At 40.6% G+C, this 18,293-nt stretch overlaps 1 protein-coding gene across 1 annotated transcript; it reads left to right on the top strand.

Annotated features, from left to right (window-relative positions):
• The first annotated feature begins 15,188 nt into the window (after nucleotides 1–15,188).
• Nucleotides 15,189–17,333, top strand: LOC147429621 (tubulin beta-1 chain). Its single transcript, XM_086495885.1, has 3 exons — nucleotides 15,189–15,687; nucleotides 16,111–16,380; nucleotides 16,499–17,333. The coding sequence occupies exons 1-3, from the start codon at nucleotides 15,294–15,296 to the stop codon at nucleotides 17,164–17,166; spliced, it is 1,332 nt and encodes a 443-aa protein (XP_086352011.1). The 5' UTR covers nucleotides 15,189–15,293; the 3' UTR covers nucleotides 17,167–17,333.
• The last annotated feature ends 960 nt before the right edge of the window (nucleotides 17,334–18,293 follow it).

Raw genomic sequence — 18,293 nt, 5'->3', positions numbered from 1 at the left:
ATATTAGCCCATGCTTAGAAGGCTAGTGCTAACCCTTTGTAATTAGAGAAGCTCTTTCTTGATTAATCTAATCTCTACTTTGCTCATTACTCTTGTTTCTTCTACATTACATTCATGTCATGAAGTAGTATTACCCTCTCACTATTCTAAATTTAGGTGTGGTAATGACTTCTTGTTTTGATGAATGACTCCTAACATTCTATGAGTACTCAATTTGTGATATTTAGCATCCCTAATTAGGTTGATTAGTGACGTGTGTGTGCACTCTTGATCTTCTGATTGGAGTATGTGACCTTTTGTGTGCTCATAAGTGCGTAGGTTTAATGAGATTCAAGTACCATTGACCCTTGTGTGGGGAGATTTTGATCAAGTACCTTAGTTAGCATGTGGTGAGGCCAACTCCAAGTGGTGATTGTAACTTCAATTTATTGGCAAGTAGGACTTGGTGGGCTTGATGTGTATAGGTGATGCTTGATTGATGATTAGGGTCTGATTAGAGTTTGTTGATTCATGACTAATTTCTATTTGCATTGGAGAAGGATTCTCTTGAATCCTCTTCCTCATTGTGTTTGATGATGCCCTCACACTTCACTGTGTGATGTTTACATGCCCTAGCTGGGTGATGATATCTCTGGATTGATGATTTTGTCGGAGTTGGCCTATGCTACGACTACCTCCTACTGTGGCAGGGGCTCAATTTCACTAATTGCAACTTTGGGTCTGTAGTATGGGAGTGTTCTTGTGCTTCAAATAGCTTTTTGCTTATCACACACTTTTCTTCTGCTCATAGGGGAGTATTCCCATGCTTCAAACTGCTTTGTGTACATCACAAAGACTTCAAATCCCACTCAATAGAGCCTATGGCTTATGGCAAGTCTGAAGGATGGATTCATGCACAAGCCTCTACTAAATATCCTCTTCACACGAGCTTCAAGCCCCTACTAAGCATAGTTTCACCCGTCCGACATCCTTGTTTGACCTAGCAAAGAAGGCATCCCCACGGATTTGAAGAGAAAATCCCCAATCCCTTGCAAGGGAGGTTTCCACAATAGTAGAGAAAAGGTTTGTGATATCAAGGCTATGAGAGATTCAAAGCAAGATAATTTTTGCACATCCAATGTATGTAACATTTGAGAATATTTGGCATTGCGCACATAAGCACAAGACCAAGCAATGTATGTAAAATTTAATCTCGAGATTTTGAAAACCCCACTAACCATGCTTTTGCACAAACCATTTGCATTCACCTTTGCATAAAACTGAGAGGCCCAAAGGACTGCCTGGTCCGGATTCACCGCCCAAACCCCCATATATAGCCCTTGGCCCTTGAATCCCCTACCCCTAGTCCACACTGGCAGTCGGCCACCTGGCCCAATTCCATGACCCCCCCCGGGTATGCCCTTGGCATGACATTTCTCCCCCTTGGAGAAGTGTTTTTTGTCCCCAAAACAAAAGTGGGAAACTTCTTCTTAAGAACAATAATGTTTTCCCAAGTGGCACCTTCTTCATGTCGATCTTTCCACTTGACTAAAGCTTAACGACGTACATGATGATGTGTACGCAAATCATGATAGTCAAGGATTTGCTCAAGTTCATGCGGTGGGGTAGGAGGTTCAACGAAATCAACCAAAATTTGTTGGTTTCAACAACATTGTCATCCCCATGCAAGCGTTTACGTAAACGGCTTACATGAAATACCGAATGGACACAAGAGTGTGTTGATAACGAGAGTTTGTAAGCACGACCACCAACTCGCTTGAGTATCTTGAAAGGCCCACAATATCTTGGAGATAATTTAGGTTGATGGCCTAGTCTGCAGACTTTCAAAATACTCTGGCACACGCAAAAATACCTCTTCCCCTTTCTCAAAGGTAACTTGCCGACGTTTCTCGTCAGGGTACTTCTTATACCAATCCTGCGCTTGTTGGACATTTTGACGAGAGAGTTTCAACATATCCATATGGTCTTGGATAAAATCCTTAACTTGTTGGAGTTTTTTGGTTGCCAACCCCACTGTAATTGGTGAGCTAGGTTGAAAACCATACATTAGCATGAAAGGACTAAATCCAGTCGTCGTGACACGCTTAGCACTATTGTAAGCAAACTCAAGAAGAGGTAGGTACTCTTCCCTGTGTGTTTTTTTCTTGTTAATGTATGCTCGTAGCATATCCTCTAGCACTTGGTTAACTCGTTCAGTTTGACAATCCATTTCGGGATGATCTGATGTACCAAGGTTGAGTTGTGTACCCAATCATTTAAACACAGCCCTCCAAAAAATGACTGTTAGTTGTACATACATAGGCCACTTGGGCCATATTGGCCTCCAAGTGGGAGATTGTTAGCGTTTGAGCCAACTAGTCGAACATCCATCACACTGATTGTACTAACTTAATCTATTCTTTTGATCGTGTAGAACAATAAGGAGAGGTGAGGGGTTAATATTCACATTGAGCTCATGCTTTTCTTTTTCTTTGCACTCTACATTTACCATGTATTCTATACAAAGATATGATAAATATATTTCTTAGTAAATGGGATGATATTCTTTAGCTTTGTCAAACTCCAGATGTGGTTAAGGCACAACTTGCTCGACATTAGAAAGCAAAGCCTATAAATGGTGGATATCTCTTAAGGAGAAGGTAATCATACCACACACATCAACTGCTTTTGAGAATGCATTTTGAAAAGAATTTATCTCTATTAATGAAGAGGAGAGAAACTAGATAGCATGGAATAAGTGTTCTACGAGACAACATAAAACATTGTTTGGATATATGCTACATTATAAAGATGTTATCCTCAAATTGGAGGGTCTAGATGACTTCCAACCTAGGGAATTCACTCTTCATAGGAGGATACATGTCACTTGCAAGCAAAGAGTCTAAGAAAACCCCCTATTTCCAACATGTGCAAGGTAAATATGCCTCCCATTTTTACACTTATTTGACAAGTGGTTCAAAAATTCATTGACCCATATCTTACATGTAAGTTTTTGTGATGGTTGCAATCAAATTTATTTATTATGATCCATAAAGAGGATTTATGCATTTGGTTAAAGGTTCCATGCTTCCAAGTGCCTCATGTATTGCACGCAAAAATTGGTTTCAATCAATACCTTTCTCTTAGTGGTGACATTAAAAAGACATAAATCGAACTAATTGTATCTCATTGTACATTGATAGCTTTCCTATTGTACATTGATAACTTTCCTACACACACACACACACACACACACACACACACACACACACACACACACATATATAGCTCTTTAGTATTACCATCCATGATATCCTCATCCATGTTACCATGAAAGAATGTAAGTGCTTAGTTAGACAATTTAGTAGCTATATTGCACATCTATATATTTTTGCTTATTTCCTCTCCCTTCCCACCCTTTTGGGACTCCATACTATATCCTCTCATTTATTTTTAAGCTCATAAGGATAATTGTTGGGGGCCTATCCCTAAATTATATGATTGTCTATCATTTCTATTTAAAAAAACCTCCCTTGCTTTATCTATGTTTTGTAAGTTTTCTATGGCTAATCATCCCCCCGGACATCCAGCAAGTACTAGGGTTTATTCGTGGGTTAACTCTTGAGCTTAAGAAGCATGGAGGAAGCATGTTAAAACCCAAGATCCCAAAACACTTGAGGAAAATATAGTGCAAGCACATATTCACAACAATCTTGATGATATATCATTGCATAGCTTGCATATGCCTGATAGTTTGCATGCATGTACATCTCATAGTAATAATCAAGCACATAATAAAAGAAAAATTGTTGTAGCCTCATCTAATGAATCCGAGAAGCCCAAGGGGCCTTAAGACCACTTTTCAATTGAGAAATTTGAAAAGGCAAAGAAAGAAGTTATGCTTTACTTGCATGGGAGGTGGTCATGGCAAAAAACATTGTCCCAAAAGGGAAAATTGGTTGCTCAGGGTAAGGGGAAAATGGTGCACATAGTGCAATCGATTCCCTTGGAATCCTCTCCTTGTTATTCAATGTGGAGGTGATACATACTGAAGCAGTTTATGAGTGTTGTATCACTCTCTCTATGTGGAGTCCACATTTGGCCCACACAAGCTTGTGAGAATGCATGGCTACATTCAAGGTCACAAGGTGAGAATCCTGGTTGTTGATGGAGCTTTTCACAATTTCATTGACTATAAGTTACGAAATGTGTCAATGTACCTCAGACTCCTAGTTCCAACCACTACAAGATAGTTATGATAAATGGTGATGATGCTGAAGTGTGGGACATCCAAGTTAAAGGTGTACCTTTTGAGATCCAAGGATATCATACAACCTTATATTTTTGGGTGATAAGCATAGATAGATTATACATGGTATTGATTTGGGAGTAGTTGCATGGGTTATGTCCATCATTACGTCATAGCTATGAGTATAACAATATCATGTTTAAATTTAATGGTACACAGTTACTATTGTTGTAGGAAAAAGATGTGCCTTCCTTACCAATGATTGGTACAAATGAGCTTATGAGGCTCTCTTTTGATCATGAAATAGAAGAGCTATTTTTGTGCTACTCTTTGTGTCATTTGTTATCAAATGTTGATAATGATCTATGCTACGTTTGAAAATTCCTCAACACCACATGATTCTCTTTCCTCTTCTCCATCTCAAGGACTACTTCTTAGTAATTATAACAAGCAAATGTGGCTAATAAATTAAAGGAACTCTTAATAGAAGACAATGATGATTTTCCACAAGATTTATCGCTTGGGTTACTATCAACACGTTATGTGCAACACAACATAGATGTGGTTGCATGTAGTAAGCCCATTAGTAAACTACCTTATAGGTTGAGTCATTTTGAGGCTGTTGAGGTAGAGCATCAACTTGTTGAATATCTCAATCAAGTTCACCATGGGCTTCTCCCATTTTATTAGTGAAGTTAAAAGACAGTAGAATGTGCATGTACATAATAATTATCATGGTCTTAATGCATCTACTATTAAGAATAAGTATCTACTGCCAAGGGTCAATGAGTTGTTTGATAAACTCACACATGTACTTTTTTTTACCACAAATAGAGACACAATCAAGGTATCATCAACTAAGAATTAGACTTGTTGACATACCTATAATTGCTGTTTAAACAAGGTTTTGATCTTAAGAATTTTTGGTTTTGCCTTTTGATTAAATCAACGCTCCATCTACTTTCATGAAACTCATGGATAATGTTTTGAAACCTATCTAGGCAAGTTTGTCGTTATGTTTCTTGATGGAATTTTAGTCTATAGTGTATAGAAGGAAGAGCAATTACAACATCTGAAGCAGAGGTGTTTGATCTTCTTCGGCAACAATACGCTAAGGAGTCCTAGTGTGATTTTTTGAAGATCCAAGTTTACTATTTTGGGTATATAATTTCTATTGTAGGCCTTCATATGGACCAGTCCAAAGTGAAAACCATCCAGTAATGGTCTTCTCGTAAAAAAATGGAAGAGCTCTAAATTTTCTTACAATTTACAAGTTTTTATAGCAGGTTTTAAAAAAACTATGAAACGACATTCAAAACCAAGGGTAAAGCATTTCATTAAGCATAGGATCAACATCAAAGTTTGATGCACTTAAAGTCGCTCTAGTTATGGCACCCATATGAGCTATTGTGGATCCAGTGAAACCTATTGTGCTCTTGATTGTGCTTGAGACATATGCAACTTATATGCTAACAATCAAGTTATTGGAGAAGCATTTCTTCTTCAAGAGGAAAGCCAATTGCTTTTGAAAGCAAGAACCTTGATCTTTCATAGCAAACTTATTTTGCTTATGAAAGGGAGTTATATGCAACAATGTATGCTTTGAAAAAGAGAAGAAATGACATTATTTGTATGGTGCTCAATTTAAAATAGTGTTTGACAATGAAAGTATCAAATGGTTTATATGTAGGATTTGATGCCAATAAGCTCAAGGTGGCTTGAAGGCTAGAGTAGCCATAGCTTCATACAGTAGAGAGAGAAGAACACACACTTTTCAAAAGTGTACTCAATACACAAAAAAAGGCTAGTAATATTAGCATAGAGTAATGTACAGCATAGGCTTGGGCCTTATTTATGTACAAAGCTAGAGTGGCTATCCGATTGATGACTCTCCATGTGGCCCTTCTTAGAAGCTTACAGCTTATAGGAAAAATGCCAATAGCAAATAATATACACATGTAGAGGTGTTTCCCATAGTACAAGAGCAAGGACATGTCTATCTCAACAATCCTCCCCTTAGGCATGGATTATACTGAATGCAGCTGGATTGAGACCTAAACGCCACACAAACTAAAGTCACATAGACTGAGTGGTCTCATCATATGGTTTCACATAGACTAAGAAATCCTCCCCTTAAACAAACAAGATGGAAGACTATTTATTATACATCAATATACTCGCAAAAGTAGTTGGGGACGGCACACACATGGAGAGGATTCTCTGCATGTTGAGATGCATTTGATGTGGATGACCTTTGATGCCGCAATTGCTACAATACTTTTCCTTGTAGTAGTCCTTGCAGAAGTGTCCAGGCTTGCCACACTCATAACACTTCTTGTTATTTAATCTAGGTGATGATGATGACGCCCTAGATATGTTGATGATGATGTAAAATAAGCTCCTCCCACTGATTCAGATTTCTTCTTATTTTTCTTTTCTTCTTCATGGATTGCCCCTGCAACATATTGCAAAGAAGGTATAGGTTCCTTTACTCTAAGACTGTGACTATGTTGTCAAAACTTTCAGGTAGAGCACTCAGGAGCACAACGACTTGGTCTTCTTTCAGGACTTGGCACTGAATGTAAGTGAGCTGCGTGATTATGCTTATTAGTCTGTTAACGAGACTTGAAACATCCTCCCCTTGACGCATAGTAAGTTTGTAAAGATTTTTCTTTAAGCTAATCTTACTTTGCTTTTGTTTAGCACCAAAGTTATGTTCCAGAATATCCCATGCTTGGATTGCAGTGGTGCAGCTATCTGTAAAGTGTACATAATTATCGTGGAGTGATGTGATAATTATGTCGAGTGCTTGTTCATCTTTAGCTTGTACTTGTGTGATTTGGGCACTAGTGAGAGTGCCTTTGACAGAAGTGGATGATTCGCTTACCCTTGGTTTTACAACAGACCATAGTTGCTTTTTCATAAGCTTGCAACTTGGTCTGCCAAGTGTGAAAATTGTCCCCATTGAATTTTTCAACCCCCTTCTCTCCCATGATGCAAAGTGGTTGCAAACACGGAGGGTCTCAGTCTTACCAGTAGAGATACTCTCTCTATGGCAGTGTCTTGCCCTTTACAAGAGGTGGCATGAATGCGGGATTATGCCTAATTGTGAATTCACTCTTTGCAAATAGGATTTTGCAAAGTACCTCTTCATAAAAAGAACTTAGTCTTGAAGCCGAGAGAGTTTTGAATATTCGCTTTGCACTTTGTGAGGCTCTAGTTGCTTGTAAGCAATTTACAGCTTAAAAACTTTATATAGAAGATGTTAACTGAGCCGACATCAGTTAATAGGAGCTGCTAAAGATCAAAGCCTTATGAATGCACATCGAAGATGAATATGAAGAAGCAGTGAAGATTGGAGTTACACACTTTTCACATTTTTTTTCAAAATGGCCATGTATTGTAATTTCCCGGTTTATTTAGCCATTGTGATCATTGTAACATGTTACGCACTCAATAAGAGTTCCAAGATGTAGAGCATAGGTCACTTAGTGTACCTGGGTTGCAGATACAATAAGTGTGGAGCCTCAAAGGTCTTGGGCACCGGACATTACACATTTTAAACCGTGGCTAAAGTATAAAAGCCAACTTTGTAAAGTTTTGATCAAGTTTTGGATAATGAAATATACAGCGTGAGCTAACGGCGCTCACTCCTCTCCTTATCGCGCTTCCTACTCCCTCCCCGGTTGTCACACTGTAGTCGCGTTTGTTGCATTGCAACCGCAGGTAAGAGCTCTACGCATTGACGTAAACACATCACAGTAATTCGTAGTTTTTGGCGTCGCTGACCCGCGGCGTAATTTCTTCATAACTAGGAATTTACACTTTCAAATCAAAAACTAAGCAGAGGCGCGGTATTGGGGCATCATTGCTAAGCATTTAGATGCATTCTGGGTCGAAAACGACTAGGTCAAAAATCCACTATTTTTAATAATGGCGATGTTGTAACTTGACCTAAAGTGGGGTTTGAGACTATAAGCATGTGTGCTTAGGTCTTATAAACATGTCTTAGAAGTTTCGTTACGTTCGGATGTCATTTGATGCTACAACGGATGTGATTTGTTTGCCGATGAGCGATTGGCTTTTGGTGATTTCAATCACTTGAGTGTAGCTTGAGTTAGATGCGAGTTGTTAGTTGTTTTTCGAGAGATTGACAACCTCTTGTAGCCTCTACGCACTAGTCGAGTCAGTTTCGTCCCATGGATTGACAATTTAATCGTGGTTCTCGCTAATATTGCAATAAGATAGGATGGTGAGGTTAGACATGCGTCTCACAGAAGATGAGTAAAAAACAAAAAACAAGGAGCTTGTCGCTTGTAGCTATGTGTTGTGGAGAGTGTTGTTGATGTTGTCGAGCTGCCACGAGATGAGGATTTCCACAATGTTGTGTATACGCTTGTGAAGGATTTTTTTTTTTACTTTGCAATGCGCAATGCATGTGGGACACGTTGCTTAAGGAGTTTAAGGGAGCCAAGGGATATGCAGCCGTTTGAAAACAATTATTTTTTTATAAAGCTTCACAAGAAGTTGACGAATTCGAAGAGTAGCAAATGTCGCAGGGAAGCAGGTACCGTCCATGGAAGGGGCGATGGCGTTCTTCAGCTATTGAGCGATTTGAGGCTTCAACTGAGGTCGCCTCGCTCTTGTGCTTTCATCCATGAAGCCCGATCATGAATATGATCTATCCATTGAGCCACAGGACTTTGTGTGTGTGTGTGTGTGTGTGTGTGTGTGTACATTTGAAATCAGCCCTACTGTGAAGCTTGAATCCAGCGCTGCAGCTTACCGCAACCATTAAAGACGTTCAAGAAGCCCCTCCGTCCTTATGAGAAGTAGCGGCTCAATGTAGAACTGAAGCTCGTAAGGGAATATGGACTCCGTAGCAATAGAAAGCTGTTGAGAATTCAATATGCATTGAGCTGTATTCGCATCAATGCCCGAAAGACTAGATGCTCGTAAGGCCAAGGAAAATCCTCTTTGAAGCCTTACACAACAGTTCTATGCTCCCCAAAAGCGCACCTTGAATTGCTTAGCTTCAAAGCTCAAGAGATTTCAATTTCTACTTCTCACTCTCGACCTTCTATTGCCTGACTTTTTCCATAGAGATCTAAAATCTAAGCTTACTACCAAGGAGGTGCTGCACAAGGGGGGTGACAAAGGGATGCACCAAGCTCTGATACCAGTTAGGGTTTGATGGCAATAAGCTCAAGGTGGCTTGAAGGCTAGAGCAGCCATAGCTTCATACAATAGAGAGAGAAAAACACACACTTTTCAAAATTGTACTCAATACACAAAAAAAGGCTAGTAATACTTTTAGAATAGAGTAATGTACAGCATAGGCTTGGGCTTTATTTATGTACAAAATTGGAGTGGCTATCTGGTTGATGACTCTCCTTGTGGCCCTTCTTAAAAGCTTACAACTTATAGGACAAATGCCAATAGCAAATAGTATACACATGTAGAGGTGTTTCCCACAGTAGAAGAAGAAGGACATGCCTATCTCAACATTATAATAGTCTTATTTGAAGGATCAAAAGGCCGAATGGCCCGAGATTCTTTAGGAGTATGATGTAAAGCTTCCGTATTATAAAGGATTAATTCAATTGAATGCCTAAGATCAACTCTCTTTTGTTCATGGAATTTAAAAGTGAGTTTTTATAGTCAATGCGAGCATGACGATGCATACTCTAAGGAGTGAATTCATGTCAACAAGAGGTATCCTTTCCACTCTAATGGGTCTCCAATGTTGGTAGTGTATCTATTTCCTCAACACCCGATTCTCCTCCCTTGAGTGATGAACTAACTGGATGGATTTTTCCATTGAAGATGGGTACCTATCCCACAAGGAGAGGCTTTGTGTAGTACCAACAAACACAAACATTCGATGATGCTAAACTGTTTATGAATTTCATGACAATCCAAGTGCAGGGTACCTAGGCATAAAAAATCCTTATGCACTTGTATGACGACAGTTTTACTAGCTGGGATTACATGGACATGTTTAAGACTACATCTTACATTTCCAAAAATGTCAAGTTAATAAAGTAGAGCCCTTGAAGATAGGAGGTCTTTTACATTCTTTTGAGATTCCCAATGGTAAATGAAAAAGTATCTATATAGAATTTATTGTGGGTCTACCAACCACCATACAAGGTAATGACTGTGTATGGATGATTGTAGATAGGTTGAATAAACTTTGTAAGTTTATGCAACCAAATCCACCACTAAAACTCCAGAGTTAGTCAAGTTATTTGTTGACAATCTGCATCAATTATATAATTTTCCTAGCAATATTGTGAGTGATCATGATCCCAAATCTAATAAACACTTATGGAGGACTGTCTTTGAATGGTTGGGAACACAACTCACTCAAGACTGCACATCATCTAGAGAGGATGATAAAACTAAATAAGTTAACCAGATGCTAGAGAATATGCTATGAGCATACGTTAACAAAAATCAATCTGATTGGGAAGATTATCTTCCTACTCTAGAATTTCCTTATACTAGTGTAAATAATGTCACTGCACGATTTAGTCCCTTCATGCTTTTGTACTGTTTTGAAACTTAGCTCACCAGTTATGATGAGGTTGGCTATAGGGAGAATTTAACAAGTCAAGGACTTTATCCATGTCCATATGGATATTGTAAAAATTGATCGTCAAAATGTTCAACAAGCATAGGATAGATATAAGAAGAATGTTGATGAGAATCATCGACCAATCACTTTCACGGAAGGTGGAGAGATATTTTTATGTATTCTAGAGCATTCATAAATTCTAAAAAAGGGTCTACACTCAAGTTATATCCTAGATATTGGGGCCCATTCAAAATACTCAAGCGAGTTGGAGATATTGCCTACAAAATTTCTTTGCTTGTGCCCTCTCATATTCATCCAATTTTTCATGACAACGTTGTTGATTAATAGGTTTTGGTTTATTTCATTGAGCCTTTCACCCAACCACATGAACCCGAGCATATTCTTGACTTCCATGATCTACATAATCGTTGGTGCATCCAAAGAGTGTAAATGCTAGAAAGAATGGAAAGCAGTGTCAAGGGTGATTATAGATGTGTACGAGAATGTCAGAGCAAGTGAAGACCCAATGCAAGCAAAGCAGTTCATGATGTGTATGACTTATGTGGTTATGTAGGCCAAGTGGAGGGGTTGGATGCTTGGAAAAAAGGGTTTTCATGTGAAAAGCCTCTTAGGATACGCAAGGCAAGTTGGATAGTGGATGCCATGTGGTTAGTGAAAGAAAGAAAAGTGGGTAAGTGAATTAACTTTACTACATGAGGGAGGCCGAAAGTCCCATTCTATAAAATTTTTCTAAAATTTGTTTCCTGTAATAAGGGGCTCTCTTAAAGAAGGAAAAGGTCATTTTAGACATTTCCATGTCTCATGCATGTAGGATAATTCCACACCAGCTGGAAGATATTTACACGTCTCCATGTCTCACGCATGTAGGCTAATTCCACACCAGCTTGGGAGATATTTCAGTTTTCATAATCTGCTATTTTTGGAGGCTAATACTAGGACAGAGAAGGAGAGAAAGCTCTAAGAAAGCCTTTTTGTGTATGCTCCACCGTAGCCAATCACTTGAGGAAAGAAGCAAGATTTAATTGCATCGTCTATGGTGTCGTCTCTCCCATTCCTTCTTCTCTTCTCTTCTATTGTGCAACGATGTTGGTGTGTGTGAGCCCTCGGAGCCAATTGATATGCGCGCGCGCACGCACACACAGATATATATATATATATATATATATATATATATATATATATATATATATATATATAGAGAGAGAGAGAGAGAGAGAGAGAGAGAGAGAGAAGTTATGCTTGTGGTTGAGAATGAGGAGAAGGTATCAAACCGATTGGAATACAATAAGCTGTGCTTTTGTGTTTGATTGTGGGCTTGAGTATGTGCAGAGGAGTGTTTGCAGTGAAATTTTGTTGTCTAATGTGTTTTCTGGAGAGGATCAGGATGCGGGTGCTATGATTCCACTTGAGCTATAGAAAAACGTGTGTGTTGTCAGGTGTGTTCCTCTTTCCCCCTTCCATCATCACCATGTGCGTCATCAAGCATTAGTTAAGTGAAAAGATAAACTTGATGAAGGTACCACTTGGGAAAACATTAGTGTTATTAAGAAGAAATACCCCACTTTCCCTACGAGGCAAAAAAACTACTGACCCGTGTTTTAAAACGCCATCACAAGTCATTGCCCCTCTTCTTCTATTCCTCTTTGCCATGCCATGTCTCACTTCACAATGCAAGAGCATGAGGCTCTGACACGATGACAAAGTTGACGATGTGGACACGTAGAAGTGGGGAGAGAGTTCACGAGAGTGAGGCACTTGGGAAAACATTAGTGTTCTTAAGAAGAAATACCCCACTTTTTCTACGAGGCAAAAAAACTACTAACCGGTGTTTTAAAACACCATCACAAGTCACTGCCCCTCTTCTTCTATTCCTCTTCGCCATGCCATGTCTCATTTCACAATCCAAGAGCATGAGGCTCCGACACGATGACAAAGTTGATGATGTGAACACGTAGAGGTAGGGAGAGACAAGGGGAAAGAATGCACGAGAGAGAGAGAGAGAGAGAGAGAGAGAGAGAGAGAGAGAGAGAGTTGCTCAGAACCAACCAACACAACAATGAATTAAATGATTATACAATAGGGGTAGAGGTGCCTTTATATAGCAATTTGGGGACCTTAAGTACCTCATCCTAGTAAATTTCCCTACCTAGAATCATGTAAAATAAGTGAAATAAATACCTAAAAGACATACTAGATATCGAGACCACATTGGGCATTCACTTGATATTGCATAAACTTTAACACGCCCATCTTTAGGTAGCCGGTGTGTAAGCTACCTTACTAAGCCCCGTGTCACACATTCGCATGTGCGATGTAGAGTTGGTTAAAGCTCACACATTATACAAGACTTGTTTTCTGAGACAAAAAGAAGACGGAGGTTACACCCTGCCCACCCATGGACACCAGTGGGTAAAACACATGAGAGCAAGGCACCCCCATAGGCTTCAACGTGCTAAAAGAGCTAGTCTATGGTCTATATTCATTTGCTGCCCACATGACTAATATGAGGTCTTAAATGACCCCAAGCGGTGGGATCTATGGATGGCGTTGAGTGGGGGGAATCTCGAGGACATCGAACGACAGACAAAAAGTCAACTTGGAGTTGCGAGCAGGATTTGAACCCGGGCGACTACGGGGAGAGGCACACACTCTATCCACGTGCATGCGAGCGTTTGGTTGTCCAAGATGGGAAAACATAAATATATAAATTGAACAAAAATGTTGAAAAGTAAACTCGGACGTAAAAAGGAAACTCGGACAAATCTGAAGGTTTTGCCAAACGTTTAGCTTTTCGTGCCTTGCTTTCTTGCTGTCGATCCCATGACTTGAGGTTCCATCAAGAACCCGTGTTACTTAGTCACGAGGGTTGGTTGCCTCTTAAATTCAAAGTGTAAGGCCTTATTATGCACGCCTAAAAGGAAGAAAAAGGATTTGCAAATTGCCATCATTGGCTTACCGAGTGGCACTAAACGACAAGCTTTATCCATGCTTTAGACCCGTGTCACACATGGACATTGCACAAGCATTAAAAGGGTGTGTTTGGGTGTTGGTTGTGCACATGAGAGGTGGAGGCTAAAAATTTCATATTTGTAGTGCAAACAAGCTGGTGGTTTGAGCGAGAGTAGCAGAAGTTGAAGCGTATTGGAACGACTTCGAACACTCACTCTCTTAGTAGAAGTTGAAGCATTTTGAACGTCTTTGCACACACACTCACTCTCTTCCATGTCCCCAAAAGAAGCTACAAATGGATGAGGGGGAAGAGCTGCCTCACTCTGCCCACAAACATGCACCCTACTGGCCAATGCCTTTTTGCCATATCATCCACACACACGTTTGGGTGGACATGTGTGACAAGGGCCTTAGGCCGTATTCACACTAAATCGGTGGAAGGGGGACATGATGGCTGTGGCCAATGACAAGCTTCCATGTGGACAATAGTGTCACATAGGGTGGTGGAAGAGGGAAAAAGAAAGCCCACATCATGGCCAATGACAAGCTTCCATGTGGACAATAGTGATCACATAAGAGGGAAAAAGCGAGTCCACATCATGGCTTTCCCCTCAATACATTTCCGACCCCAACCCTTGCCCAAAGCACTCTTCAATCCTAACAAGCCCCTTACTGACCAATTCGATTCTTCCATGGAAGCAATACTCATGATTTCTTCCACCGCCATGCATGAATTGTTTTGGGCGAAAGAGCTTGTTGCATAGTACTTCCACTTAGAAGGCATGAGTGTGCCTTTTTCTTTTACAATGCTGTGTGAATTGGGTCTTAGGCCTGTATCACACTAGTCTGGACGAATGAGCTGCATGCTGAGCTGGTCCAATCATGTTGTATGCTTCAAATTTGCTGCTGTCACACAACACGATGGTCATGAAGAAGAAGAGCCGACGTGGATGTGCAGCTCATGGCCAACGCTTTTGCACCTTTGCCGAGGGGTCACCTTTTCCCTCTCTTGCCCGAGCGATGTTCTCTTTACGCTGATTATGTACTGCCTCATATGACAATTTCAACGGGCACACATTGCGCTACTCTCCTCCGCGTTGTGGTCACCATATGCCACACCAGTGGTCATGTGTGACAAGGGCCTTAGCCTATGGTAGGCCAACATTTTTGCTTGCCTTGGAAGTTGCAACCGTTGATGAGGGGAGGCCTTTGTTTGAAATGAGGCGGTGGGAAAGCCCGGCAAAAGATGGTCCTTTCAAAAAGCTGCCCGTTGCGGTGTTAGAAAGCCATCAATAGCCGTCAGATCCAAGAAAGGATCATCGACGGTTTAGATGTGAAGAAGGCATGTGAGTCACAGAGAGCCGTTGGATGGTTCGATTGACGCTCTATATCAACTCTCACAACCCGGTAAAAGTCAGGCCACAGTCAGCAGAAGTCCCTCAGTGCTTGCCATTGCCAAATCATCATCTCCGTTCGTCTTCTTTCCTATTCTGCTCTTTCCACAGCTCTGCAACCATGCGTGAGATTCTGCATGTGCAAGGAGGCCAATGTGGCAACCAGATAGGGGCCAAATTCTGGGAGGTGGTCTGCACAGAGCACGGCATTGATCCCACTGGGAACTATAGCGGAGACTCCGACATTCAGCTGGAGCGAGTGAACGTCTACTACAATGAAGCGAGCTGCGGCCGCTATGTCCCGCGTGCTGTGTTGATGGATCTGGAGCCCGGCACCATGGATAGTGTGCGTAGTGGCCCCTACGGTCAAATCTTCCGCCCTGATAATTTCGTCTTCGGACAGTCCGGCGCTGGAAACAACTGGGCCAAGGGTCACTACACTGAAGGTGCTGAGCTTATCGACTCCGTTCTTGACGTTGTGCGCAAAGAGGCTGAGAACTGTGACTGTCTCCAAGGTGCACTTCTTCTCTGTTAGTACTTGCATTGAAGCAGTAGGGAGCAAGTGAACAGGTTTCTTTGATTTTTCTGCATTGCATTGCGCAATGGTTCATTCCATTGCCTACCTTCTCAGAATTTTTTTTTTCTCGCTAGTTGCTATGGACGTGGATCTTAAGGACACATTCGGTCTACATCAGTGGCTTCTGTGTTTCTTGAACATTCTTTTTTCCGGCATGATGCTTATTTGAGTATGACCTGCGCTATCTGGTCTACCATCATCTTGTTCGATTTTGATATATGAATAGTTTGCCTGTGTATTAGCTTTCTTTTTGTTTTTCTGTCTTAATTCTGTTGTTGTGCCATTGTGTTTTAATCTGGAATTGGTCCCTTTTTCGCATTGTGAGGTAGGAAGGTTTCCTCTGATGATTTCTATTTCCCAGGTTTCCAAGTTTGTCATTCGCTTGGTGGTGGCACTGGATCTGGAATGGGAACCCTTCTCATTTCCAAGATTAGGGAAGAATACCCAGATCGTATGATGATGACCTTTTCTGTCTTCCCATCTCCAAAGGTGTCGGATACGGTGGTGGAGCCCTATAATGCCACACTTTCTGTGCATCAGCTTGTGGAAAATGCAGATGAGTGCATGGTTCTTGACAATGAGGCTCTGTATGACATCTGCTTCAGAACCCTCAAACTTGTGACTCCGACATGTAAGTTGTGTGTTGGTGTGTGTGTGTGTGTGTGTGTGTGTGTGTGTGTGTTTGCTGATTTGCTTCAGGATTGTCTTTAATGATTGCCATTCTGACCTCTTTGTTGTTTGTCTTTCAGTCGGTGACCTGAATCATCTGATCTCTGCGACAATGAGTGGAGTCACATGTTGCCTTAGGTTCCCTGGGCAGCTTAACTCAGACCTACGCAAGCTCGCTGTAAACCTCATTCCATTCCCACGTCTGCACTTCTTCATGGTGGGCTTTGCTCCTTTGACATCTCGTGGGTCACAGCAGTACCGAGCTCTTACTGTGCCAGAGCTTACCCAACAGATGTGGGATGCAAAAAACATGATGTGCGCTGCCGATCCTCGTCATGGCCGCTATCTCACAGCCTCCGCTATGTTTAGAGGGAAGATGAGCACCAAGGAAGTTGACGAGCAACTCATCAATGTGCAGAATAAGAATTCTTCCTACTTTGTGGAATGGATTCCAAACAATGTGAAGTCAAGTGTTTGTGACATTCCTCCTGTTGGGCTGAAGATGGCATGCACATTCATTGGGAACTCAACCTCCATTCAGGAAATGTTTAGAAGGGTTAGTGATCAGTTCACTGCTATGTTTAGGAGGAAAGCTTTCTTGCATTGGTACACAGGTGAGGGTATGGATGAGATGGAGTTTACTGAAGCAGAGAGCAACATGAACGATCTTGTGTCTGAATATCAACAGTATCAAGATGCTAGTGCGGAGCCGGAGGGTGAGTACGAGGAAGAATATGATGAGGCATAGGTTTCTTTGATTCGAGCCTCGAGGATGAGCTGCTGCTTGCAGCTGTTTACTTCTTGAAAAGTTGTTATTTGTAACATCCATGTAAAAGCCCCATAGACTGTTTGTTGTATCGGATGGCTAAATGGTTTGTTTATTAATTAAGAATGATGTGTTGGACTTTTTCTATCTATGTATTTCCAAGTGAGCGGCGAAGGCCTTTCTTTGAACGTTCTCGCTTTTGCATGAATCTTACTAAATCCATTCATGTAGCATTCTTTGTATGCAATCAATCACCTATGCTTAAATCTACAAGTCATGTATGTCATATGCAATCAATCATCTATGCGTCAATCTCGATGCCATGTTGGTTGCTTGACATGTTTTAGCATATGCATCTTTCATCAGGTAATCTTTGAAAACGTTTATTCTTAAGAGACTTCTCATGAGGTGAATTTTGTAGCTTTCGCTGTTCTAGCAATTCTGTAATCGAAACTAGTTTGAGAGATCTGTGTAATTAAAGAAATGGAGATACTATTAAGAGAATATGGAATCGAATACATTGTTTAGCATCAACAAAGCACAGGGACCTACAACAATTTATGAGAAGAGAAATGTACGAACAGTATCTGAAGTGAACCACGTGCAAATATAGAGTTGCTTTGATTTTAACTAATGCTGAACTTAATGGACAGTAAAAGACGAGTAAATATTATAGATAAGTAAATGCATTTAGAGTATATAAACAACCTTCAAAGCCCTTGTTCCTCCCAACAAATCCACATGAGAGAGGAGAGGAGAAGACTCAATAGAGATGCTCCTTGTGTTATGATACTCAATTATAAACTGAATGTTAAATTGAGAGTAAAAAATGGAAATACTTGATCTTTGCTCTTGCATTGATAGATTCCATCGCTAGTCTAATGTGATGCCTTACCAAATGCGTCCTTTTTACACCCGATATATCATAGAGAGAGTCCTATACCATGAAGTTCTAGAGTGGAGATGTTGCTCTTCTATTTTTGACATAGATCTTTTCAAGGACGATTTAGATCCTTTGGAATGGAATCAAGCATGCTCCTTTGCTATTGCTTATTACAACAATAATCTTGAATTTTTGTAAAGTGTGCTCTTTGTTTTTATGATCACAC

Source organism: Adiantum capillus-veneris, chromosome 22 (genome assembly GCF_014529385.1).
Source record: "Adiantum capillus-veneris isolate H3 chromosome 22, ASM1452938v2, whole genome shotgun sequence".
Lineage (NCBI taxonomy): Eukaryota > Viridiplantae > Streptophyta > Polypodiopsida > Polypodiales > Pteridaceae > Adiantum > Adiantum capillus-veneris.
Note: the sequence above shows the minus strand (reverse complement) of the source record. Positions and strands in the feature narration are given on the sequence as shown.

What these genes read in the sequence shown, in the direction of transcription:
- LOC147429621 (XM_086495885.1), top strand. Translation starts at nt 15,294, where the DNA reads ATGCGTGAGATTCTGCATGTGCAAGGAGGCCAATGTGGCAACCAGATA. An exon ending in GAACTGTGACTGTCTCCAAG is followed by an intron (nt 15,688 to 16,110) that starts GTGCACTTCTTC and finishes TCTATTTCCCAG; the next exon opens with GTTTCCAAGTTTGTCATTCG. An exon ending in CAAACTTGTGACTCCGACAT is followed by an intron (nt 16,381 to 16,498) that starts GTAAGTTGTGTG and finishes TTTGTCTTTCAG; the next exon opens with TCGGTGACCTGAATCATCTG.